This window comes from Zonotrichia leucophrys, chromosome 9 (genome assembly GCF_028769735.1).
Source record: "Zonotrichia leucophrys gambelii isolate GWCS_2022_RI chromosome 9, RI_Zleu_2.0, whole genome shotgun sequence".
Classification (NCBI taxonomy): Eukaryota; Metazoa; Chordata; class Aves; order Passeriformes; family Passerellidae; genus Zonotrichia; species Zonotrichia leucophrys.
The window spans coordinates 9,713,136-9,739,069 of record NC_088179.1 but is presented as its reverse complement, the minus strand read 5'-3'; the positions used below and the strand labels follow the sequence as shown (position 1 = coordinate 9,739,069).

The 25,934-nt window shown below is 40.0% G+C and overlaps 2 protein-coding genes across 6 annotated transcripts in view; one reads left to right on the top strand and one right to left on the bottom strand.

The window, feature by feature from the left end:
* Nucleotides 1–12,398, bottom strand: part of RHBDD1 (rhomboid domain containing 1) — a 29,263-nt gene extending 16,865 nt beyond the window's left edge. Inside the window, exons 1-4 of one of the 5 annotated variants that reach the window (XM_064721435.1) lie at nt 12,319–12,398; nt 6,249–6,768; nt 4,850–4,982; nt 1,595–1,683 (exon numbers count right to left, since the gene is read on the bottom strand). In XM_064721435.1, coding sequence (XP_064577505.1) covers nt 1,595–1,683; nt 4,850–4,982; nt 6,249–6,681 — 655 coding nt within the window. In that variant the 5' untranslated portion in view covers nt 6,682–6,768; nt 12,319–12,398. The other 4 variants (XM_064721434.1, XM_064721432.1, XM_064721437.1 and 1 more) reach the window with 4 other exon arrangements.
* A 4,737-nt stretch (nt 12,399–17,135) lies between these two features.
* The window catches only part of IRS1 (insulin receptor substrate 1), a 68,919-nt gene continuing 60,120 nt past the window's right edge, over nt 17,136–25,934 (top strand). The window contains exon 1 of the mRNA XM_064721086.1: nt 17,136–17,388. The gene's annotated coding sequence lies outside the window, so the exon portion shown is untranslated. The remainder of the gene's footprint in view (nt 17,389–25,934) is intronic.

Here is a 25,934-nt window from a genome sequence, read left to right as displayed (position 1 = left end):
TAACAACGTTTAATGCACAGCAAACTGAGGACTGGAGCAACACTGCATTATTATTGCTTTGCTACACAGGAGAAAAAAGAAAAAGCCTGTGTGCTCAACACAGCTTCCTGCAGCTGTCAGTCACACAGAACCTGCACAGCAGCCAGGGCAGGGGTCACTGGCAGTACTGTGGGGTTATCCCTGAATCCCAGGGTTGTCATCTCATTGCAGGGGCTCCATACTGTTCTCTCCTTATCACAAGCTCCATACCTTCTTGGTGTTTCTCCTAGGCAGCTCCTCAGAGCACTGACTCTCTTCTTCACAAAGCAGCCACTGACTCCAGTTCCCTTCTCAAGGGGCCAACCCACTCTTTATAGCATCTTCTTCTCATTGCTTACAGCTGTGGCCTGTTAAAGTCAGGCCTGCTCCTAATCTTTGCTAATTGGCCCAGCTGCAACTCCTTAGGGGTAAGATTACTTTCTACACTATCTTTATTATATTCTATGCCCCCTACATCCCAGAGAAACTGATTGGAAGGGACCTCAGAAGGTCCCCAGTCCATCTCCAAGCAGAGCAGGGTTAGTGAGGGGATCAGAGAGGTTACCCAGGCACAGCTGCATCTTGCCCAGTCCAAGGTGGAGCCCCTGAAGCTGCCCTGGGAGCTGAGCTGAAGCTGTTCCATAGTGATCAGGCAGGGCCCTGTGGCACAGCATCATGCAAGGTTAACCTTTAACTCACAGGACACCTGATGCCTGTTCCTGCAGCAAGGCAGGAAAGCTGATGCTCTGGTGTCATTTCCCTTCCAGCTGCTGACCATACATGACCCACAGAATATCCCCAAGCTGTGGTCAAAGCCCCAGTGAGAGCACACACATCTGAACAATTAATTCCCCACTGTACAAACACGATATCCATGTTCAATTTGATGGAACACTCATGAATAAAGTATTCAGCCTATCAAGCAGTCAGACAAAAAAAGCCAAATATTCTGCCAACCAACCCCAGCACAGCTGCTGTGTTGGGGCTTAGACTTCCAATTAAAACACTGACATCTATGGGACTGTTCATTTAAAAGTTTGCAGGGCTGTATTTAAAACAATTTTTAAGACTAAAGATGTCTAAAGCTGTAATCTTTTTTAGAAAATAATTATTATTGCAATATGAAAAGCTGTAATACCACATTGTTGGAAAGCTTGAGAAATCCAGCAACCATTTCTTAAGCATCCCACCACCTTTTTCAAACCAGAGACTCCCATTAGAATCAATATGACAGCAGAAATCAAGATGGAAACATCTGGTTCTGACATATGCTTAAGGCTCCACCACATTTCACTTGAAGTAACATTTTCATTGGAAGATTATACTCTAAATAAATACTTAAAAAGAAGAGTAAAAGATACTCTTCTAAGTAAAAATATCGGAAAGTCACATTTAGTCTTAATTGTTCTTATCCATATCTGAATGTTTTATTCTGCATCCACTTGAGTAAAATGAGCACATCTTGAATTGTCTAAAAACTTGCTGGAATGGGCTGAATTTCTATGCAAGGCTTAATGAATTTTAAAAGTAAAAGTGTTCCTTATGCAGATTTTGTAAATTCATCAAAATGATGTACCTGCACAGGCTCGCATGATCTTTTTCAGAGGTCCCATAGTGTACATCAATCCAACAAGAATCCCTGACAGATGCCCAGCAAAAGAAGTCCTAGAAAATAAAAAAATCCTGTGAGTAGTGGAGACTTTTTGGTAGGGATACAAAAGGGAGAGTGTAGAACTGGTTGTAAAGATAAAGTCTCTGTGACTTCCCAGAGAAAATCCCTGAGTGAGAGCAAGCACAGAGACATCACTTGCCTGCAAGGTTATAATGCCAAATCTTCTTTCTTTGTAACTAGTTTAAAACTGGGAGTTACACAGTTACAGAAAAGAATTTAACAAATATCCTGAGAAAGCTAATTGCAGAGATCATTTTAGTCACTATAGAATACGATTCCCTAAAAGCATTTAAAGACTTACCAAAGGAGTAAGTAAACGGGTTTTAAGCTTTAGAAAAGTGACTTACATTGTGATGTCTGGGTAGATCTTACCAAAACCATGTAAAAAGCACAATACTTTCTACTGCACTATCCATGCAATCCTACAATTAGTGTAAAAGAAGCATGAATGCAGATCCACTGCAATCGTTGTAATACACTTTCTTCAAAATTAAAAGAACAACTGAATTGCTGAGATCCAAATTCTTTTCTATGCATACCAACAATTTCTTTAAAAAATATCATTACCATTTGTATACAGAAGGAAAAGGCTCTGAGTCTTTTGAGAAATCAAACCAGAAGAACATGTTTACAGTGAACAAGATTTGCTCAAGTTATTGACATAGATTGACATAGATCAAGAGAAAATCTTCTGAATTCAAGCAGATGTAAACACTAGTTGCAAATTTTTCACCTCTTACCAAGTTACAGGAGCCAATACACTAAACATTAAAATTTCCTCATTATGTGCAATTAGAAATAACTCATTTATACTAATTCTCAAAAATTTTAAATTATACAAGCTAAAATGGGCTTTTTTTTCCTTTATAAAGTAGAAATGAAACCTCTGTTTAATGCACCAAGTGTAAAGTTTGCATCAATTTTTACATTCAGGTCAGTGATCTACAGAGTTTGACAGATGATGGCACAAGCACTCAAGCCAAGCCACCTTCCAGGCATCAGTGGTAAAAGGAGACAGGAAAATGCACGTGTCACTAGAGGGAGGTAAAGATCACATCTAAATTCACTCTTCTGCCACCTACTTGACCTCAAAGCCTACAGTGCCATGGGGAGCTGCAGTTCTCTCTCGTTAAAAACCAACAACTCTCCAGAGAGTAACACATAAACGCTGATGTGAAAACTTACAGATAAAAGGCAGTTACCAAAATAAAGTATCTATAAGGACCTAATTTTCCAAACAGATTTTCTGGAGCATATTTTCCAAATTTATGAAAAATGCATGCCTGACTTGGAAAATATCTGACCTCAGAAAATTAAAAATACTTAGAAATCACTTATTCTAGAAATCACCAACATGATATTGGTTCACCTAAGACTTAAGATATCTGCTCAATTCTGGAAGAGGCACAGATGAAACAGAAGATAACTTTTCACACGTCTCTTCTTCCATTAAACAAATAATCCCAAAAGCCTACATCTCAATATCCTTTATGGAAGGTGAAGATTAGAAGGATACTGAATGCACTTTAAATTTTTTCCAAAACAAAAACATTAATGAGAAAGAAAATATTAAGATGTCAGTAAACTTCTAAACCCTCTCCCAGCACACAAAAGCAGGTCCAAATTTATTGCCTAAGCTTTCCAACTGGGCAGAATTCTGCCTCAATTACTGACCTCTTATCTATTCAAAATTAAATTCTGCAATTTGGTTTATAAAAGGAACCAGTTAAACATAGACTTCAAATATTATAACGTGCCCTGAGCACACAGATGAGCATGTAAGAGCAATGCTGTGAGAGCTACAATTGCTCTGGTTCATTGCAAGGCAGTAGGCAGTTACTAATTAAACATATGTTCTAGGACATGAATTTCTGGAGATCACTACTTGTTTTCTGTAGCCCCCATTACCATTTAAGTGCTGTGAAATTGCTCTCTGTAGAGGTCACTGTAAAGGTTTAGATGAGGCAGCAATCTAAACTTCCATGAAATTATGAAAATTTTTTTAATATTATATTTGGACTTTCTATCCACTCTCTACCCAAAGACATTTCTGAACAAGAACAGCACACAATGTCTGAATTCCTGTTTTTCCTCTACCATAAACAGTAGGATACAGTTTTACTTCATACATAATGCCCTTCCACTATTCTTTAATTAAAAACAGTATTGTTAAACACATCACCAAATAAAACCTATGTTCAGCTAAAACAGCGGTTTATGTATTTCAGAAAAAAGTGTTTAATGCACTGAAAGCTTTATTTTTATATTTGTAGCCGTGCCATGCAGCTCAGAAATAAATCTGCATTTGGGCAGAGCACTCTTCTGTCTTTAATCCTCACTGCAGTAATTGAGCAGCCAGGCATAAAGCCATAAAACCAGTGCTCAACCTGAGCAATACCTGAATTCTCCTTCTGTGCTAGGAAATGTTCTACCAGCTGTATAATAGTACCTGACAAGGAATATCTCAGTGTTGCTGAGCTCTTTTTTTTCTGAAAAAGGGAAATTGTACATAAACTGTGATTTGATAGTTCATAGGTTTTGTGTCTGTACTTTGCATATATTCAGCAATGTGATTCACAGTTACAAAATACTACATAGGAAAGTTACTCACTTGCAAACAGGACTTAAAAAATCAGCTGCAAAGAAGAGCAAGGTTCTCCCAGAGGTAAGGGCAGATGAACTGTGCTGGCACAGAGCACCCAGGGAAACTGAGGGAGATGAGCAGCAGCACTGCAGGACAGTGACACTGCCAGTGACAGAAGTGGCAGAATGCTGGATGATGTTCTGATCATAAATCAGAGGCATGACTAAGCCAGAGGGGTCTGGAACAGCAATGGCAAGCAAAGAGTGCAAGGCTGCTCAGCTAATGCAGCCCTGGGCACTGTGGTGGAGCTGTTCAGGTACCTCATGGAAAAGGCTCAGCCCTTTTCCTTGCTCATCAACTTTTGTTATCTTCCCTCAAATACTCAAATACACATATGCTGGGAACAGTATTTCAGGTTTTTAATTTGAGATGTACTCAAAAGAGAGGGTTTGAAGGAAAAAGCAGACTGCAGGCCCAACACTGCACTGGGATACCAGCTAACACTACTCACACCTCAAACTACTCCAGACAGCCCAAATCTCCTCTCCTTTCCTTGAAATATCAGACGCACTTACCCTGGGGAGATGAAATGAATAGCCAGCAGCTCCACCCAACACGCATATTTACTGGATATGGGCAATCCAAAGACACTGCTCACTCTTCCTGGGTTGTAATGGTTGTTCAGAACTTTCAAAGCAAACAAGACTCCTGCAAACAAGAAGAAATCACATGAAGAGAGAAATACTTGTGCACAAATAATAAAGAAATGCAAACAATTTGAAGTACCATGCAGTTTCAAAGCACCATGACACATATTGCTGCATGCCAGAGCAGTTCTGTTCTTTCAGTGATACTTTTCAGTGACTTAAAAAAAAAGATAGAAAAATTGTGTATTTCTCTAACAGCCAAATCTAAGCTGGTTTTTAATGTGCCTGCTCACTGTAGCTATTCAGGTATTCAAAACAATACAAACATTTAAAATGGGACTTCTATTGAAATAATTGACAAAATTAGTGAACTCAAAAACATGTTCTGTGACTTGAGAAAAGCCACTACTGAAAACAAGACAAACAAATATGTGTAAAGCTGAACAGTAGGTTCAAATTCTGAATTAATGGAAAATCATCTTACACATACTCCAGAATCACTTGTTTCTGCAAAAAAAAAGGTAGATAAATCACCTTTAATCACAGTAAATAATATTAATTTCTAACTGACTGCAATTGTTTTATCATGCAACTGCCAGTCAATATGATGGAATGAATTCAGAGAACTTATTGGAAGTATTTATGAAAAAGTCCCTCTCAAGAGAAAGCTCACAGTGGTCTGAGGAACTTTCTTAAAGGCTGAGAAAGAAGGCTTGCCTTCTAAGGTTAGGTCCCAAGGACAGCAAGGAAATCCCCTACTTATCTAAAAAATAAGGGCTACTTTTCTACTTGACTGCAGATTTTTTAAAGAGAAGAAACTTATTGACTTGAAAATGATCTGCTGAAGGAGGAGACAAGACCATTACTGGAAGGAAGATGACCAAAATCAGGTGTCTGGATGCTGCTGGCAGAAGCAGATCTAGGGGAGTCTCTCCAAAGACAGGCACGAGTAATTTTAAACTGACAGGCTTTTCTAGAAACCACCTAAGGAGCATTCTTGAAATGCTTATACAACATCTGAAAATTAAGAGTTCAGACTTCAATTAACCAGCAATATTACACAGAAAACACAATTCTCCAAGGATGATGATATTTTCATGTTCCCAGACAAAGTACCTGCTGCTCATAAGAACAGGAACTGAATCACTTTTATGTTCATGCCCATAGTACATGTTTAAGTTGAAAAACAGGATATGGATACTGATGTGACACTCACACATATATACAGATGTACACCTCTTCTCTTTCTGCAATTAACAGTTCTTGTTATATAGCAAATATACAGATTAATTTTACATATGTCAATTGGACCAACCCTGTGTCTCACCTGAAAAACCTACGCCACAATTCATTTCATAGGAAGGATCATCCAGAATTATCACAAGCAGGACTTCCAGCACCATGTAAACTACTCCAATCAGTACAGAAAATACTGCAATTATGTAAGCAAACCATATGCTCTTCAGCTTTCTTTCCAGCATTATGCCCTTCCAGAGCATGGAAATCATGTTATAATACAAGTGCCAATCATCTGCATGGTGGAAAGGAGAAAGCAGCAAACGCTGCCAGTTCTTTTTGTGGACAGCTTCATTTACACTGAGACACACTTCAGAGAGCGGCCTCAAAGGATTCAGAAAGAGAAAAATATTCAGCACAAGTACCCCAAGGGTAACAGCAGGAATGTTCTGGAGCCCAACTTGAGAAATTTGATAAAGCAGCAAAAGCAGTCCAGCACTGACTCCTCTTTGCCTTCGTTCCATGGTTACTTCTTCATTCAACAAAATGTGAAGATTATTTCAATTTCCAGTCTTTTGTTCAATTTTGAAACCTTACAAGTTTTGGAAATTCTGAAAGAAAAAAGATAACTTGTTATATACATATTGCAGTGTTTTGAATTTCATCACTGTTTTTTAAGTTTTTAAACATAAAAAAATTCATCAAGGTAATCAGCTGAGACCTTTGATATATCAGAACAAAAATTCAAGTGAGGAAAAGAAATCAGAATTGGTAAACTGATACAAAACACAAATAAAAGAGATTTATACAGGCAATCCAGACAAGCATTGAGAGAAAAAGCAGTCTGCAACCTCTGTTTCACATCCTTCCACAGGCTGTACTTAATCCATTAAAATGCTTGGGTATTCTGGACATGTTTTCATTAATTCTGATTCAGTCAGAATCATTAAGATTACAGGAAGGAGAACAGTTCAAAATTCTTCTGTAGAGTCTCAGTTTCCAGGATTCCTATTTTTGCCACATATTTAATTTTTTTTAATGACCATTTTTCCAAAATTTACAAATATTCAAAACAAGCTAAGCTTGAAAACTAAAAGTCACAATTTTGACAAAAGGAATAGAGACACAGCTAAATACTACTAGATGCAATCTGAAAATTGTTACTCCTTTCCTAGGGATGAGAATGAAGAGTTTGGTTTAGAAGTAAGTGATGGAGAAAAGAAAACTATAGAGAGGGAAATCATATACAAAACCAGCATTAAAAAAATTAAAGAGTTGCAACAAAATTTTCATCTTTGCCTTATTTATGCCAGAAGAAACCAGGAGATTAAAGAGGGCTACAGAAACAGATTGACTCTGCCAGGCAGTGAAAGAGAGGAGGGAGGAAGCTGCACTGGGTAACAGGGGCTGTGAGCGTGGAGCCGCCTGTGGAACAGGAAGAGAGCCAGGATTCGGAACCTCTGCCACCAGGTTTCAAATGAAACCACCTGAAATAATAAGATATATACAAAATTCTCATTTCAACACCCCATTAACCTTCTTTTTTACTAAACACAGTTGAAGTTAATTTACTAATCTTTTTCTTTAAATGCCTTTCCAATTAATACAAAATTACTCCTCTTCAACATTTTCACTAGATAAACAAGCAATAATCTAATTCTTCTAGAGGACAGCTCAAGTTGCAAAATTTAACCTTCCCATTATGTCTGTTAGGATTTACTAATTTCACATTTCTACACACCACTGCCATGCCTGCAAACACTTTACTAAATATGTTTATTCAGGTATTCAGAGTGTTCTTAATAATTTGATTGGGTTTCATTCCACAAAGCGAGTGAGCAGATGGAAAAGAAAAAGCATCTCTGGGTGATGTTATCCCGTACCAGCAAAAGGACCTGGAGACCTGCACAGGGTGGAACATCAAGGACAGCCAGGGGCCAGGCCAGGCCAGGCCACCTTCTCTGCTTATCCTGAAGTGAGGGAAGCACACACTTCCATGCCAGTTCACACACAGAATTAATTAATGCCACTTCTTATAATTAAGTATTTTTTTGTCTCTGTATTTCTGTTTAAATCATATTTATGCTTATTATAGCAATTTGAGAGAAGAAAAAACCAAATTGGTTGTGTTTTTTTATTCTGAAAACGACTGCAGTAAACCAGAATGCATCTAAAATGTATTTGGTACATTACAATGAAACTGACTACATTTTTCCCACGTTATTATTTTGGAAATGGTAAATAATGCCTAAACCTTGTCCAAAACAGAGTGAAAACAACAGAAACATACCAGGCCTCTTGAACATGTAACTTCCTACACTGGTGCCTTCTAAAACCAGTGGTAAATGATCCCAGTTTAACTGCAGAGACCACAGCTGTAGCCTTCACAAAGCTCAAATAAACAAACCTGGTAAGCTGCAAATTTCAGATCAATGCAGATAGTTACTTGTCAGTCTTTGATTTAAAGTCAACATTACCAAAAAAATAGTTAATCCAAAGTTTAATCAATGTCACCCTCTTTTTCCTCACTTGTTAGAATCTATAAAGTTAGAGGGTTTTTTAAAAATAGTTAAAAAAGAGTATGTAGGCTTTAGCTTGTAGTTCGAAGTTCTGTTACAGCAGAAGTTTCTTAAGCAAGTAGAAAAGTTTTTTAAGTAGTAGACGTGACAAATAACAATAAGACTTTGTAGATTTAGCTTTAAGATAGCAACAAGTTTATTTAATGTATATCTTTAGAAAGTTAGCACGAATAGAACTCTGTTCTTTGTTTCTTATGAAACAGTCTTTGTTTTAACTACCATTACGTATGTTTTATAAGGTTAGATAGAAAGCTTGTCAATATGTCTTGTTTTTGTGTGACTGGCTGAAAGCTAAACTGAGATGATTTTATGTCATTCTGTATTACCCCACCTTGTGAGACATTTCTCAGTAAACTAGCTCTGACATCAGGTACACCAACACCCCCCAATATTCTAATAATCTTCTGCCCAGACCTCTGGCTTTTCTTGTCCCACGTGCACAGTCACATCTTTTTCACCACAAAACAGTCGACACAAAAACTGTTAGAATTTTAAAGTGAACATCCTTTAAATGCAAGTTATGAGGAAACATCAAAATCTTGTCATACCACATTGTTCAAATGGTCAGTCTTGTGTTTTAAAGTTCCCATCTCTGCTTCTGACACCCTTAAATTCCCAATTTAAGTACTTTCAACACCCATGCACCTAAGAAAAGAAACCCTCATCCAGCACACAGCCAGACAATAATCATGGAACAGGACTGGGAATGAAATCCATCACGATTTCAGCAGTGCTGGTTATCATAAACCATTCCCATTACTGGGAGCAACCAAAAATGTCAGCCAAAACACGTTTGTGTTTGAGCCAAAGGGGAAAAGACCCCAGCAAGCGAACAGGAGTTATCTGAGAGCCTCCTTAATGCAGCTCCCCTAAATCACACAGAGCTTTCAGCTGTTTGAACATTCCTCCTCAGCCTCTACTGTTCATTAAAACTCTAATGAGGCTTGAAACAATGAAGCACTTTTTTCCCTTTCCTTTTTTTTTTTTTTGAAAATATGCCACCTACTTCAAAATGTACAAATTTCCAGAACAGACTTGAACCAGACATTTGTCTCACATCCAGGCTGCCACGTGGCTGCATTATTTGTCACCTACTCAAGATAAATGTCTGAACTAAATATTCTTGGAATTTGTTTGTTTGTTTCATACTAAACAAGGAAAAGCATTTAAACTTATTTTTACTGTGGCAAACCCCCTCACTCACTCGGCAACCATAAAATATTATGACTTCACATTACTAAAAAAATAATGTAATAAAGTAAATATTTTAGTAAATATCAGTTAAAATGAAATGTTCTACCACATTTTCCTATAGCTGTAAGAGGTGGGGAAAATGCCTAACAGAAAAAACAACCAATGCAAGGAAAAATAAACCAAAAAATTCAAACACAATGAATCATCCTGTTTATATTTCATAAATATACAAGGAGAGAGTCAGCCACAAGCTGTCAGCTACAATCAGCTTTGAAATGTCCAGTCACCTACACAGTTCATAGCAGAGACAAGGTCCTGACTTAATTATAAAATTAATTACTTCATAAAGAACAACTTCTGGATTCTTCAGATGTGCATTTAAAGGGCTTTCCTTCACAAAGGAATAATGAATGGTGAACTCAAAAGACACAGCACTTCAGAATTTGGTAAGAGAAGTCACATATCTGTAATAAAAATGTTTTAAAACAATTTAAACTCCCTTACTGAGACAATTCAAAGTTAAATATTAGCCTTTAATGACTTCATAAATGGCTATATCACAGGCTTTTTTTTATTGTGCAACATTTTAAATTTCATTCAAAGTTTTCTGTGAGAATAAAGAAGTTCTTCTGCCTCTTCTATCTGCTTCAGCATGAAAACTGAAAATCTTTTACAGCCTTTTTAATCCTCTTGGGTACCACTAAAGGAGGAAGTCCTTAACAAAATAAGCTTTGTAACTAAAAACTTCACCTTAAAACTGAAAATTGTGTTCTGAAGGGTGCAACAATTACTGTTCACAAGAAAATATACACATGTTAAACAATACATGCCAAGAATCATTTTAGCCACCTTATCCCAAAATAAATGAGACAGCTTTCGCAGGAAAGAACCCAAGGGACCAGGTCAAATCTCTCTCATAACAGACAGTAATTAGGAACTGCCTTTCAAAACACCAGGATACATCTACACTAATTGAAGTTGGAGAAGTGAAATAGTCATCAATATTTAATATCACTGTACTTATAAAGGTAAGAGGATGTCACACTTAAAATAAAAATACATCAAAACAACAGTGAACTTCAGATTAGGCCAGAGCTGAGTTTTAACTTCACAGATATTTAACTCAGGGTCAGGGATTTGGGGTTTGTTGGGTTTTTTCCCCCACTCAATTGCAATAGTTGTGTACAATGTTAAAATTGGGTAATCATACAGAAGAGCATCCTCCTTTATCTGCAGAACTTTTTAATATTATGAAAAATTAAACCATCAACGATTGCCTGACTCCACTACAGAAGTGTGAAGCACAACAGCTCTCACAATTCTGGCATTCCTTGATAGCTTTGAGGGACAATTTGCCTGCAGTGTGTAAGAGAAAGGAAGAACAGGAAAGGAAGGAAAGGAAGAACAGGAACTTACTAAAGAAATCCACTTTAAAATAATACTGGTTAAATAAACAATTCAGAAGCACATGCTTCCTAGTATTAGCGTTATACTGCTGTTGTCAACACCTCCAATCTATGTCAATAAAAAGCAGTTCCAGGAAGAACATCACTGTGCTATTTCAGGAAATCTAACCAGCTCAGGTATTGTTAATTACATTTCACAGACACTTGAATTACTCAGACTCGGCGTTTAACTGCGAGGCTTACCAAATGCAGGCAAGATATACTTGCCTTTGCTTCTTCTTCGTTGCAGCCCCAAGATATATGCAGTTTTGAGGGGTAGGTTTTTTTGTTTTGTAGTATTAACAAAGAAAGGGATATAGCTCTGGCGAATTATTGATTTTGTTAAGAAGTTGTTTCTAGAATTTATAAAAAACACCACTGCGGAAAAGGGGGCGAAGGAAAGCAGTCAGGCCACACTGGGGCGGTGTGAGGAGCACACCATGAGCAGCTGTGGCTGCGGATAAGCCCCGCTGCTCCCGACACCCGGCTCCTCCCGCCACCACAGCGCTCCAGGAGCCGAGTCCACGGGCACGACGCTGGGTGTGTGTATAAAGATAATGGCTGCGAAACCGTGAAATATCGGCGATTCGACTTCTCAGGCCGCTTCAGCTCCGTCCTTCCCACCGCCACCACTCCTTGCAGCGGCGGGAAGGAGCGAAGCGCGGCGGAGGGAAACCTCCTACAGAGCACAGCTTGAGGGCAGCTCACCCAGCCCAGCCCCGCTTGTCGGGGCTTGCACCGGGCCCCCCTCAGCAGGGCGGCGCTCCCCGGGTGTGGCCGCGCCCCTCACGCCGGGGGGCCGCTCTCCGCCGGGAGGCGGCGGCAAAGGCAAGACAGGAGGAGGGCAGGAGAGCGGAATAAGAGAGCACGGCAGGAGGAGCCGCGCAGGGCCAGGGAGGAGGTGGCGACGGCGGCTCCGGCATCCCCCCGCCCCTGCACTCACGTTCTCCGGCGGCGGCAGACCCGGAACCTCCCGCCGCCCCGCGTGACCCGCGGCCGCCACTCCGCGGCGAGGGGCGCGGCCCCGGCCCCGCCTGGGGAACGCACCGCGCATGCGCAGAGACCGCCCCGCCGCCAGGGGCGCTGTGCGCGGGCGGGCTGAGGGCGGAGCGCGGGGCGGCGGAGCTGAGGCGGCCGCTCGGGGCGGGCATTGGCCGCTGGCACTGCCCACTATTAAAATACATAATAGCCTTGCCTTTGAGAGCGTTTTACTGCAAATGCAAAACAGTAACTAGTTCTGTAAGTTTAATAGTTCGAGGACTTTTTTTTTTCCCAAGCGTTAAAAGCAATTAGATGAAGACACTGCAGAATCGCAGAATCAACAAGGTTGGCAAAGACCTCTGAGATCATTAAATCTAACCTACGACTAAATACTACGGTGTTAAATAGACCATGGCACTCACTGCCACGTCCAGTCTTTTCTTGAACACCTCCAGGGGCGATGACTCCATCTGGGCAGCCCATTCCACTGTCTAATCACCCTTTCTGTGAAGAATTTCATCCTAATGTCTAACCTAAACCTCCCTTGGTGGAGCCAAATACTGCATTAGTTTCACTTTTGTAGAGTACTAGTCACTGCTGTCACTGTATTATTTCCCAGATTTGACACAGATATCCAGACTGTGAGCTTCTTTATTATTATTCAGTAGGGAATACACTGAGCAAATTATAAGTGCCTGAAATAATAGGTTCTCATATAAATGTTGGTGAGCTGATGGTGCAAATATGTGACTAGAAATGAATCATACAAAACCCATAGCCAAAGCTACATGTAAACGGCCTGATTTTGCTGTCATTTATGTGGCACTCAGGTTTCATAGAACATTTTGGCAACTCGTACAAGTATGTCATACAATTTATAAGAAAATTGCATTCTGCCCTTCCAAAAACAGCACACAGCTCAGCAGACTGGCAGGCATGAAAGGGGCTGAATTCCTAGAAACAGGGTGGAGATCAAGTTAAAGGAGCAGGCTTTGCCAAAACAAGCAACTTCAGCATAGTCCTCGCTTCCAAGAACGAGCAGAAGCCAAAAGAGGCGGGCAAGGCTCAGTGTGTGCCATCATTTAGACACATTACCTTAAGCTCCTTACTTTTGGCACATTTAGATCTGTTACTTCAATTAATGCTAATCATAATAATTCATAGAAATCACAGGATGTGGGAGTTAAAAGTGCCTGAACTGATAGATTTTTTTTATCATACACCAAGTTTTCTACAACTGGCACCATTTCCTGTAACAGCATACTTCATTTTCAGGCAACAATAATTGCAGTCCATAATTCTTAAAGATGCCATATTTCTTGCCTCAATACAGGCCCAGATCTTATTACTGGATGTGCAAGTCCTGAGGTTGTGGTTCCTTTCTGGGACCTAGAGGATTGTAGTTCCCTTGGTGGGTTAATCTGAGCAATTGTATATTACTGTTCTCTCTTCTCAGATCCTTAATAATATAGCAGGGATAACAAAAGTCACAGAAACAATGGGAGGCTAAGGAAATGAATAATGTGTTCTAATGCTATAATTAATGGGCCACATATGTAGCTAGGTTTTAAAAAAAACCCACCATTGTTCTTATACTCTTTACCCACATATGGGACTTTATACCCATTAAGATCTTAAAAGTTGGCATTTTTTTCCTTGTTCTACACAAATTTTATTAATATCCCACCAGATCTTCTGGGTTAGTTTATACTTACATAAATAGCTGGTTAGAAGAAAAAAAACACCTTCTGCTCTCTTTCTTTAATCTCACACCACTATTCACCTCATGGATTTCTTTTAATTTTTGGCTGAATGATAATTTTGTCTTACCAATAAAATTGAATGAAATAGGAAACACTATTCACATATTACAACTTTTCTTTTTTTTTACAAATTCTACATTTCATATACTTGTGCCATACAAGCTGTAACTCAGCTTTCCTCAACATGAATAATGTTATTGAGTAAGAATAACTGAAGGGCTTACACATAAAAGGTTGGTTGAATTAATTTAAGACAATATCCCTTTCCATTTAAGCAACTGTTAACAGTATAGGTTCTGTTTCCTGGTTATGTCTGGCCTGATTAGGAAGAGAATTCAACTCTTGGAAGGAAAATAAAGAAGAAAAAACCAAAAGCATCATTTTCCTAATGCATGTACTCCTGGTACAAGAGTGACGCATACGGTCAGCACTGCTTACGCCTTACTGCTAACTATATAATCCATGTAAATATTTATCATCCAGCTATTATCAGTGTAAACATACAGCTTAGTCATATGTTGACCCCTAATGAAAAAGTGACATTGAGATCTTTGCTTAATAGCAGAAAGTTTAAACATGTTTTAGAAGCAGTAGAGCAGATCTCAGAATACTCACTTTTTCAGAGGGTTATATGGAGGCTTTTCAACATGTAACAATTGCAAAGAAACATCCTGCTATGAATGCATGGATGCAAATTAAATCCATATCTGAAGGTTATTTTTCTAATTAATGCTGGGAATCTGATAGCAGCACATTTGAAACACTGTTTATGTTAATCTTTAAGGAACTAGTTAGGACTAGCCTGCAAATGTAAGAAGAATGCTGGAGTGCAGTTATGGTAAAGGAACTGTGGCTTTCCCAGACTGTCAGTACGTGACAGTGTTTACAAAAAGCAGAAGAAGAGAAAAGCAGTAACCCAGAATTTGATACACCGAATATTATGAGTCTGTCAGAAAATTAACAAAATACAGATGATCAAAGGATCAGTTTAAACATGTTATTAGTTTATATACACTGCTACTATTCTGGTTTTGAAAACAACATAATGCCTTGGAAACTGTGGAGACAAGCCCTTCTGAGAGACAGATGGAAATAAGATCTGATAGTGAATGTTTTGTATAAATTCAGGGCTTACGCTTCCAGAGTCTTTGATCTGACATTAACTCTGCTTTAACTACCTAGTCCACATTTACTAACTTCTTCCTTGCAGCAGGTTCCTTTCTCCAGTTCAGCTGCCAGCATCACTACACAGTAACTTTATAATACAATATGGACAAATGGAGGGAAAAATGGAGATGCTTTCTCTCCAGCTTACAGAGATAGAATATATCCTGGAGATTCTTCATTTGTTCATATAGACTCCCAGAAGACATAGATAAAACAACAGCTGGAAACTAAAGGAGTGTCTTGGTCTTAATGTGGGCTGGAAGAAATGGACCAACATCAGAAAGGTTTCCCAACACTGACAGCCAAAGGCATCTGATCAGATGATCAGTCATCTCCTGCTTATCTGGATACTTCCATGCTGCAGTGAGACACTTCAGTTAAGCCAAAGCATTTTGAAAAAGCTCAAAAGCCTGAGCTGCTGTATGTATCCAGAAGAGAAGGGAGTAGACCAAAAGGTAGTGTTAAGTAAATTAGTGTGTGAACTATGCCAAGAAGATGGTACCAGGCAATCCTTCTGTGCAGCTGAAGAGCTTTCTAAAAAAGGTGTCAAAAGCAAATAGAATAGGATGTGACATCACTGATGACAACAAACTATAATGTAAAAAGTTATTTGGTATGAAGTAACAAAAGAGTAACCTGCTGTCATCTAAACCCAATTTTAAAAGTTGCATATGCAAACATTTATCTTCCTTTTGCTTGACCTCAGGAATAACAGTCAGGAAGTTGTTACTTGTAATAATACTGTAGGTAGAAAATATTCTGTTCAATACAGCTGTTTGGGTTTTTTTCAGTGGCAGCATAATTTACATCTCATCATTCACAGTTTATAAAAATCATAAAGTTGAAGTATATTCTGCTGCTGGCAGGGAATTTTTCTTAATGCTCTAGCTGTGAAAATTTCGTGATTATTTCCCATTTGTATAAAGCATTCATGTAATGTTTTCTGTTACGGAAACGTGGATTTTGATCCAATTTTTTATGAAATTTGAACTACTTTATAACAAGGATGTGTCAGTATTCTGGTGACATTTGTGTGCTCCACTGGCCCGCAGGATGCCAGGACAGTGGAAGCAATGGCCTTCCCAAGGGAGATGAAATGTTGATTTGCTGTTCTCCCAGGTTCCCAGCTCTCAAAGTTGGGCTAATCCAAAGGCAATACCAGAGGGCTTTATCTGGCACTCCTTGTAAAGAAGGATTTGTCAAAGATAGTACAGTAATTTCACCAGAAATTACATTTAAACCTCTTCTTGGAAGTCTTTTCTTGCTCTGTATTATCCTCTGGATATATGAGTAGAATTCATGCTCTGCACGTTTTTTTGTTTTTTATGCTAACCTTGGTCCTACATTGTACATGGTCACTGGCCTGACTCCTGTTCCCTGCAGACAGGCTGAGAGGCAGAGGCAGAGGTGAGGAAGCATTTGGGAGAGGGGCTGATAACAGCAGAAGACCACTTCAAAAATTTGGTTCTTTTATTTCTGTTTTCATTCAAAGAGGGAAGCTTTCTTTCCCTTGGAAGTTTGAATCCTGGAAGGTGTGAGGAGACATAGTAAGCCATAATATTCACAATATCCATAATATTGAAATGGATATTATTATTTGTTTTGGGTTATTGTTTATTTTATTGGTTTCAGCTTCCTAAAGTTGCCTTTAACATATTTTTATTTAACAAAACCAAGCCTAATGAAAGCATCTGTCACAGCTCAGAGTGCATTGGTCTGCCTTAATTAGCCCTTAATAGTTGCTGACCAGCCTCACCTGGGTTCCCCAGCCACACCCCCTCCTTGTGGGCTCAGAGCCCCATTTAAGGTCAGCCTGAGACCCTCAGTCCTCCTCTGAGCAAGGCTGGACCAGGGTTGGTCTCCAGCTGCCCCCAGCCTTGCCCTGGCCCTTGCTTGAGGGTTCTGTCTCCAAACAGCTCCATCCAGGGGCAATGCCGGCTTTGATTTCCTACCCTTGTCTTTGCCCTGCCTTGTCCTCGTGGGCTGCCTTGTGCTTTGGACTCTTGGCTGAACCAGCTGCTGTCCCTGGACCTTTCCTGCCCCTTACTCAGGTACCTTGGAGCTGGGTCCCCTTCGCAGAGGTTGTTCCAGAGCAGGGAAGGGTGAGTATAATATTCAAGTCAGTGAATCTGAAAGTGACAATTCAAAGCTGGTAAGCTTTATTGAAGCATTATTTTCACATTTTTCATTATTTTTTTTTTTATAATATTCAGTAGAAATTACAAGACTGCTGTAGAAAGCAGTAAAGTAAATAAAGATGAAATTGGGGTTTTGAAGCACTTAAATATTTTTTAGCATAGAAAGTAATGTTTGAGTTAGAATCAAACTACATAAAACTATTGACTATCACCAAACCTGAGAGCTTATATTTAGTACCTGAGTGCTACTCAGGTTCAGCTCAGGAGAAATTGCACTCTAACCTGATAATGTAGAATTTTCTGGAAAATGCAATATGCTGTATTTGGTTAGCTAGTGTAGATGGGAAAAGCAGACAAGCTTTCAGGAGCACAATGCTTTATTCAGATCTGAAATACAAGCTATTGTCTTCAAAGCTCAATAAAAATTGACGTGTATTTTTTTTTAAACTACCTTTAGTGCACTAGAGACTACTGATAGCAGCTGGTGGAAATAACTGGTGAGCCTGCTGAGGATGCTGCTTTTTGCTGTGTATGTAGAGCAAATAAGCCTCAGTCTTTACCTTAGTTTCAAATAGCAGCTTTCACCCTCATTTTTGTGGTAGTGCTGCTGTGGCCACAGTGATCGCCTAAGGACAAAGAGAGATGTGCTGTTTCTTGTCAGACCAAGAAAAGCAGGTGGGAGCCTTCCTTCAGGCCTGGGGCAGCAGCAGGAGGTGGCTCCGTGCTGTCCTGGTGTGACTGCTTGTCGTGACACGCAGCGCAGCAATGCTCTGACGCCGTGCGCTCGCTGAGCAAACAGCTACAACAGGTTGCTGGCTTACTGCTCCGGTTTATTTTTCACTCTGCTGAAGATGTTTGCCTGTCAGCCCTCTGCTGATACTGCTCTCTAATCTTCTTTAAAAAAAAATCAACGAGGTGCTTGGGATCGGCTTGAGGCTGTATCCAGGGCTTGGGTGCGGCTGGAGCGGGCGGGATTCGCACCGTGCTCTGCATGTGCTGGGAGCCAGCACAGCTCCCAGCTAGAACAAGTCACAGCCCCGGGCTGTCCTGTCCCCCGAGCCATCGCCAGTGCGGGAATCACCCGCTTCAAAGGCCACCCCTGGAAACTGAGCAGCGGTCAGGGCAGAGGGCTTAGATTGGCAAGGAATGAGCACCGGCAAGGGCATAAAGACAGCGCTCAGCCATCTGCAGGGGTGTTTATGCAGACTTTCTAGGACTTGTTCAGGTTTCTGGGGATCTTCCAGCTTTCTAGGTAGAAGGGCAAGTTTTTCAACCATTAGTTAGATGAACCCTCCCACTTCCCAGAGTCAAAGAATTCCCATGGGGATTGCCCTGGGGACCTCTTCCTCCTCTTCTAAAAGCTTGTGAGAGTCTATTTGAAGCTTTTTCTTTCAGGAGCTCACTAATGTGTATTTCTTCTACCTGTCACTTTTATTTCAATTATTCATTCTGTGTTCTGTTTTTGGTCCATGTCCAATGAGCTTGAGAAATATATTTTTTAATTACTTTCCTTGTTCTCTTTACTGGCTTTCCATCTGTAATACAATGGTCTCTGGCAGCTTTCTGGTTTTTGGCAGTGCGGAGTACCTAGATCAGTTACAACAAGGTGACTTGGCGTTCTGCGCAGCCGCCTGTGAGGATTGCAGCCAGGCCTTTGCTTGATTAATGAGCGCTGGCCTATTCTTGAGATAAATTAATGCTGGATTTTGCCCAAGGGCTACAGAGTGGGCACTCCAGGGAGTTTAGTGGAAGAAATCTGTACTTGAAATGACTTTTCTTTGAGATCTGTTTACTTAATGATTGCTTGCATGAAGGTAATACCACTGATAAGGAGGAAAAGGCAGTCAAAATTGTCAAGAGAAGTACATTCATTAGATTTTTTTTTTCCTTCTACTTATGTATTACAGCCAGTTGTCTCTTGGAAAAAAGATTATATGGCACACCCTATGCTGGGCCAAGTCCCTGAGGTAGGTGGGAGCTCACAGGGTGTTTGCTTGCATCTGCATAGTGCCTGTCAGCAGTGCCATTTGTTCATCAGGGGCTTGGCACTGAGCAGTAATCCCCCTCCTGCCCCTCCCAGAGCTACTTTCCTTCATGATGACTGGCATATCCCTGTTGATATCAATCATCAATCAGGTGTATGTATGTTTTAGTTGATTTCCTAAAAATCAACATGTGACAACTTTACCTGCATGCTGCTCTCCTAGTAACTTCAGAATCACCTGACCGGTTTCAGTCTCCTCTGGCAGGAGCGTGTGTTGCTGGTGGGCTGCAGCCCCACACCTCCTGCAGCTGCCATCGTGGTCCCCCTGCCTGGGGAGGGCAGCTGCTCTGTGCCACTGATGGCAATGGCCAGGCTGTGCTTGCCAGGCTGAGCCCCAGTTCTGGAGACGTGGCAGGATGCCAATTTGTTCTAAAGGGCCTGGCCAGCGCTGCTCATCTGTAGCTGTGCCCCATCCTCAGCTGGGCCTGTGCAGTGAGTTTGTGAGGAAACTCATGAGCTTTACCTGCCCCTACCATGTACTGGCTCTTTTCAAAATAGCAGATCAAACAGGGCTGGGTGGGAGACTTCAGGGAGACTTGAAACCCTTGGGTTAAAAGTGGGAAGCAGGGAACTTGAGGGGTAAACCATCAGTGTGTAGGGGATGTGCCAGGCAGCTGACAGTACTATGATTAAACCTGACATTCAGGCAATCAGGGTTAATTTTTCTGCTCTTCATGACTTCTACATCTATAAGGAGTTGGACAACTGTTTGGATGCACCATTGGGGGGTGGGTATTGAAATACTTAGCAAAAGAAAATCAACCAAGAGTACAAACTATGCAGTATTTGAGCGCTTCTGTTGCTGTATCGAAGTGTTTCTCTGAAGGAATCATATGTGATTCTGCAAATCCCAGGTTCATTTAAAGAAGAAGAAATAAATGGGTATGTGCACAAAAAGTCAATGTACTGAAATGAAAAAGCAACAGAAGGCAAAACACAATATGTGTGTTTTTAGAGTATCTGTCAATCTAAAGTAATAAATAAGTAAACAGAACCTTTTTAATTCGTTCAAGTGAATCCTTTTCAGGGCTGAATTAACTAAAGCATATCCCTATGAAATAACCCTCATTATATAAATCAGTGTGCCGATGGATTACTGATTTTGCAGCCAAAAAACCTCACCACTGTAGGTGTGAAGTTTCCTGATCATCTAATAAATTGATAACTTTGAAGTCTAGTTGTGACAATTTAAATGTCATCACTATTAAACAAGTTGCCAAAATGCAAACAACCATCCTAAGTCATTAAAATGTAATTATAAAGGACAGCTGGGTCTACTATCAATCTGGGCTGTGGGGACTCATAATGGGGAAAAATATGAAACTTTCACACAAACAGAATGAGATTGCTGCATGTGCCAACCCCAGCCTGCTCGGGAAGCAGGGGAAATGTGTATTCAGTGCATGCACAGTTACTGGTGCTCATGGAGGGCTTGCATTGCTGAGATGGACACAGGAGTCAGAGGCAGGGTGACAGCCATCAGATGTCTTCCCTGTCTCTTTGCACATATGAGGATTCCTTTTGCTTATTAGCAGGGTCTGCCTTGCTAATGAGAGGCAGATAGACTGGGTGGCTGCTAGAGCCTAGCAGAAATGCCAGTGAAGTGGGACTAAATTTGCTCTAGTGTGGAATGGCAGTGCAGGTGGTGTAATTGCTGTTTGGAAAACCAGGTGGACTCTAAGTGATAATGAAGGTTTGCTTTTTGGCTGAGAGGAATAAAGGAAAAAGTGACTATAAGGCTTTGCAGGCATAGACCTGATATGTTTATGAAAGCTGTGTTTAGTTATACTGATAACAAAGTTATTGAACTTTATATTTTATGTTTATTATTTTCTTGATACTTTGATAAGGCCATGATGTGGGCAATGAGCCCAGTCCCTGCTACGTGTGATGTAGCTCTAAATTCCCATTGGTTTCAGCTCCATCCCAGTAGGTTCTATGTTTAATTCAGCAATGCAGTGTGCAGTCGATGAGATTTACTGCTGATATGCACCCTGGAAAGGGTGGAACGAGCTAGAACTGTGATACTGTTTCATTAAAATAGTAACCCCAAAAGGAGGCACTGCAGTCTTTTGGTGCTTTATTTATATGCATTATGGAGCTACAACAGCTGCTGGTTTCCATAATTAAGCCCCATTTTCCCTAAATGTGGTGGAAAGGGTAAAATAAGTGAGAAATGCTGATCACTGGTAAAATTCTAAAAGAAATCTTTTGTGTTGTGTCTTGATGCATGTAACAACTCAAGTATTGGATAGCTTCTTTTTTTTAAGCTTTTATAAACCTGAATAGATGAAAAAATGCTTGTGTATCATTTGAAGTAGTGGAATTCTTTTTTCCTAAATGTCAGCCTATAGCACATTCTTCTCAGAATGAAGCTGAAATAATTGCAAGGTGTGTTCTAACTGATTTGTGTTCCTAAAATATTTAGGTATCAAATTAATGTATCTTTTTTTACACCTATGAAGTAAATTCTTGTGGTGCCTTGGGGCATTCATGGTACTGCACAACTTTTCCTTTATTCTCACTGAGAAACGTCTGTGATTGCATATGGGTGTTCACAAGCCATTCATTTCCTTCCTTTTGTGTACTTGGAAATGATCTAATAACTGAGTGTTCTGCTGTAATTATCTACCTTTCACTTTTGTAAATTGTAATTTTTGTTTGTTTTGAAACAAGAATCAGTTGGTATGGAGCTTAGAAAAACATTTAAGATTATGAACTGTTTCTAATGAACAGATTGTTTTCTGATGCAAATGGAAAGCCAAGTTGAGAGAGGTTTCACTTCTCTTTTTTATGCAGTAGGATGCAGCCTCTCAACAGGCTTTGTCCTTTAATTTTTGGCAGAATTGGACTGCCCTACCAAAAAGCATAAACAAGCCTCAGCCTATCAACAACAGAAATGGGACACCCACCTGCCAAATATAGGGAAATGAATAAATGGAAGAACAATAAGAGTCAGTAAAGTAGGAAATCTCATGTGGTGTGAATGCTTTCCCATGTAGTGTAAGCAAGTTTTTTCTGCTCTTGGTTTCATGCAGCTTCGCTAAGGATGAATAAATTTTTGTCACCAATGCTATTATGAAAAGCATGCAAATTTGAGAGATCACACTGGCTAATGGACAGAATGGTTATTTTGGAAGGAAAAATAAGCTTTCCTACAATTTTCATTCACTATCTCCCAATGTGAGATACAATTTACTGCAGGTTTAGGAAATTAAATGTTGGTTTTCCATGTGTACTGAAGAGGTTTGGAAATTAACTTAGCAAAGGGGAAGATACATGGTATTTCTCAGTGCACAGTGAGAGTTGGCAGGATGACATTGTAAAATATCCTTAGTAATAGGCAGTTAGACAGTCTGCAGGGGATGAGGTCAAAGAAGGGTTAGCAGCTGACATCAAATCAGAAGCCAGATGTGCTGACCCTTAATCATAGGCTTTTGCAGGCTTTTTTTGTACTGCAATTCAGCATAACATTATTGAATTCACCTTTAGATTAAGCTGGTCTGCTTTGACATATACAAGCCCATATGCAAGTTAATGGCTGTGTCATCCACTTCATTATGCAGGCTTTGATAACAGACCAGCGAGGTGACCTCTGCAAGGAGCACCACTTCTCAAGGTCCTTAACCATTTGCATTTTTGGTGAACAGAAAGTGGCACTCCCCATTTAGGTCATGTTGGATGATTAGTTTTGCATATACAAATTAAAACTGGGAATAGTAATCTGCCACATCTTTTTTTCTTCTTGCAAAATTACTGAAAACTCTTTAATTCAGCACTCCTGTGATAGTTCCCTGCTTCTGTACCAGTGTGAAATGTTTGGCTTTGCAAAGGATGCATTCTTAAGAGACAGTAGCTCCTCCAAAGGTGTTAGTGGATAAAACTAAACATGGTCAGAAATTTGTAAAGAACTAAAAAATAAAATTAAGGTCTGGAAAAAACAAGGTTAAAAATGTGCATGTAAACCCTAACTGGTCCCTGTTGCTTTTATATGGTTCTGCAGTCTTAGCTCGTGAGATTATTCTGCAGGGTATTTCTGCATTAGAACTGCAGTGAAAAGGGGCTTCCCATGGCACAGTTCCTGCTAGTTTAACAAATACTTTTGGGTTGTTAATATAGGCTTAAAATAACACAATATTGGTGTAATGTTATCTTTATTCAGAGGCTGTGCTTCTGACTTGCTCACTTACACAGTGCTTACTCAACAAACCACACAGTAATCAGTAGTATTAAGGTCAATGGCTACAGATCTGTCTCTCACACTGTGCACTAGAGACAACATTTACTGAATATTGCACCAGTAAACTCATTGCTGATTCCCCTGAAGCTGCTTACCTTTCATGCAGCTGTGGGAAAGGATTTAGCCAGGAGCTGGCCAGTGGGCTTGTGACCTTTGTAGTCCTCAGTGTGCGACTCACATCCTGAATAAGGCAAGTATGCAGGAGAGAGGGCTTGTTGCTTACATTTAATTATATCTGACCTTCCAGTGAGGTGTCTTCAGTGGGAATTGTGTGTTCCTTCAGTGGGTGACCCTGATGGCATCCTTAATGACCTGGAAATCCACATCAAATGCTATCATCACAGCTATTAGCATAATATCCCAGTTCTCAGATACTGAAACTGCAGAAGTCAATGGTCTGATGTCTCCTGTTCACAAAGCAAGGGGAGGCACATGTATGGGCTAGACTTTTCCCATGCCTGCTTTTAGGCTGTTTTCTGACTTTCTTAGCTCCTATTTCACTCTTATATCCTTTATTCCTATTAACTGTTGCTGTGGGAAAACACAATTACTTTAGCACTTATACCTGAATTTGTGGTCCTTATTTCAAATGTATAAGGAGTTTTAAGTCAGCAGGGTAGGGTGATTTTGTCTTCTCACAGGAGTTTCACCCATGAATTTGGTCACTTCATTTATGTGGAATGCAGCTGTTGAGGAAGTTTGTCATCACAGATTAAAAGAAAATGGGTCTTTAATGCTGCTTTCACAGAGAGAGCTTCTAGTTGCCTGAGAAGCTTCTACTTTCTGCCTCTAAACAGATATATTTCACTTGCAAGTCTTAAGTCTTCAAAGTATAAACTTACTTTATATAGGCTGTGCTTTCTCTTTGAGGCTTGATTTGCAAAGGTCATGGATATAAAATACAGGATTTACAAACCATGGGAAAGGCGTCTGTGTTGTGCCTCTGCTCTGCTGGGACAAGCAGCACTGCAGGGATCTCCAGCTGCACAGAAGAGGGAGACATTGCAATCTATCGGCTGTAATCCTCATGGAAAAGACACCAAAAAAGTAACTGCTGGTTTATTCTCTTTCTGAAGTGACTGATGCCAGGATCAGTCAGCAGGCTCAGCTGAGGAGGGCCTGATGTACCTTTTCACAACTTGGTTTTAAACTTCCTTGTGCCACTAAAAGTAAGGCAGGGAGGAGAATTGCTGCCCAACCCAGAGCACGACTGTGCTGGTTGGTGATGCTGTGCTCTGCTGTAGCATTCACCTGCAGGACCTTAGTGAGGGTGTGTTTACGATGTTAATGCCCTTTTGCAAACTGGACCCGTGTTTTAAACTAAATTTGCTACTCTAATGCACCAGAAGAAACTGGGTATTCTACAGTAGCTTAATTAATGTTAAGACATTTGAAGTTAGTTAAATATGAAACTGTTTCATAATGAGAATGAATTCCTCTGAGATACTATTTTTTATTACTTTTTCTACTGCATGGCCAGCTTTGGACTGGAGGTTAAGAACAAAAGCTGGATGCTTCTGCTGGAATTCTCCATCTAGAAATAATTACTGAGGGCAATGCTGTAACTTATCTTTCCATTCCAGACGTGACAACCCTTTCAGGTGATTAGGGAGAAGCAGACCTCTCCATCAATTTTTTTTTCAGGTTGTTCTGCCGACTCAGGAAGACATTTATACTCTCTTCATGTGTTTAAGTTGATCTTTGTCATTCTGTGGCCTGAAACATCTGTTTTAAACAACAAAAGTAGGGATTATTAATCACTATCCTATAGGAAGGATTTAATTCAGTAACAAACTGCATAGCTATAGAATTGTTCAATAACTGGAGCCTTGCTGATAGCATGGATAAATTGAGGTTTTCATTGTATTGAGATGTCAGTCTTGCATCTGTCATCACTGCTAAATAATTTTTAAAGGCTTAGAAAGCCCAAGAGGTATCCTGTCCCTGGATGAAATACCAAATTCATTTGTTCCTATCTCCTGGGTGCTATTTTTGGAAATAGCAGAAAAACCAGACAAATCATTTTAGTAACTATGTTCATATTTATAGGTTAATCCTATGAAAGGGGGATAAGTAAGGCAATTGTAGCAATCTGTACGAACCAGAATATGCTTAGTAGCATGTTCCCATTTTCTTTTTGGTGAAAATATTAAAATTGGAAAGTTGTGTGATCCTTAAAGATTGCTTTCTGAGGAATTGCAAATGGGCACAGAAGGGGTGTCTGGA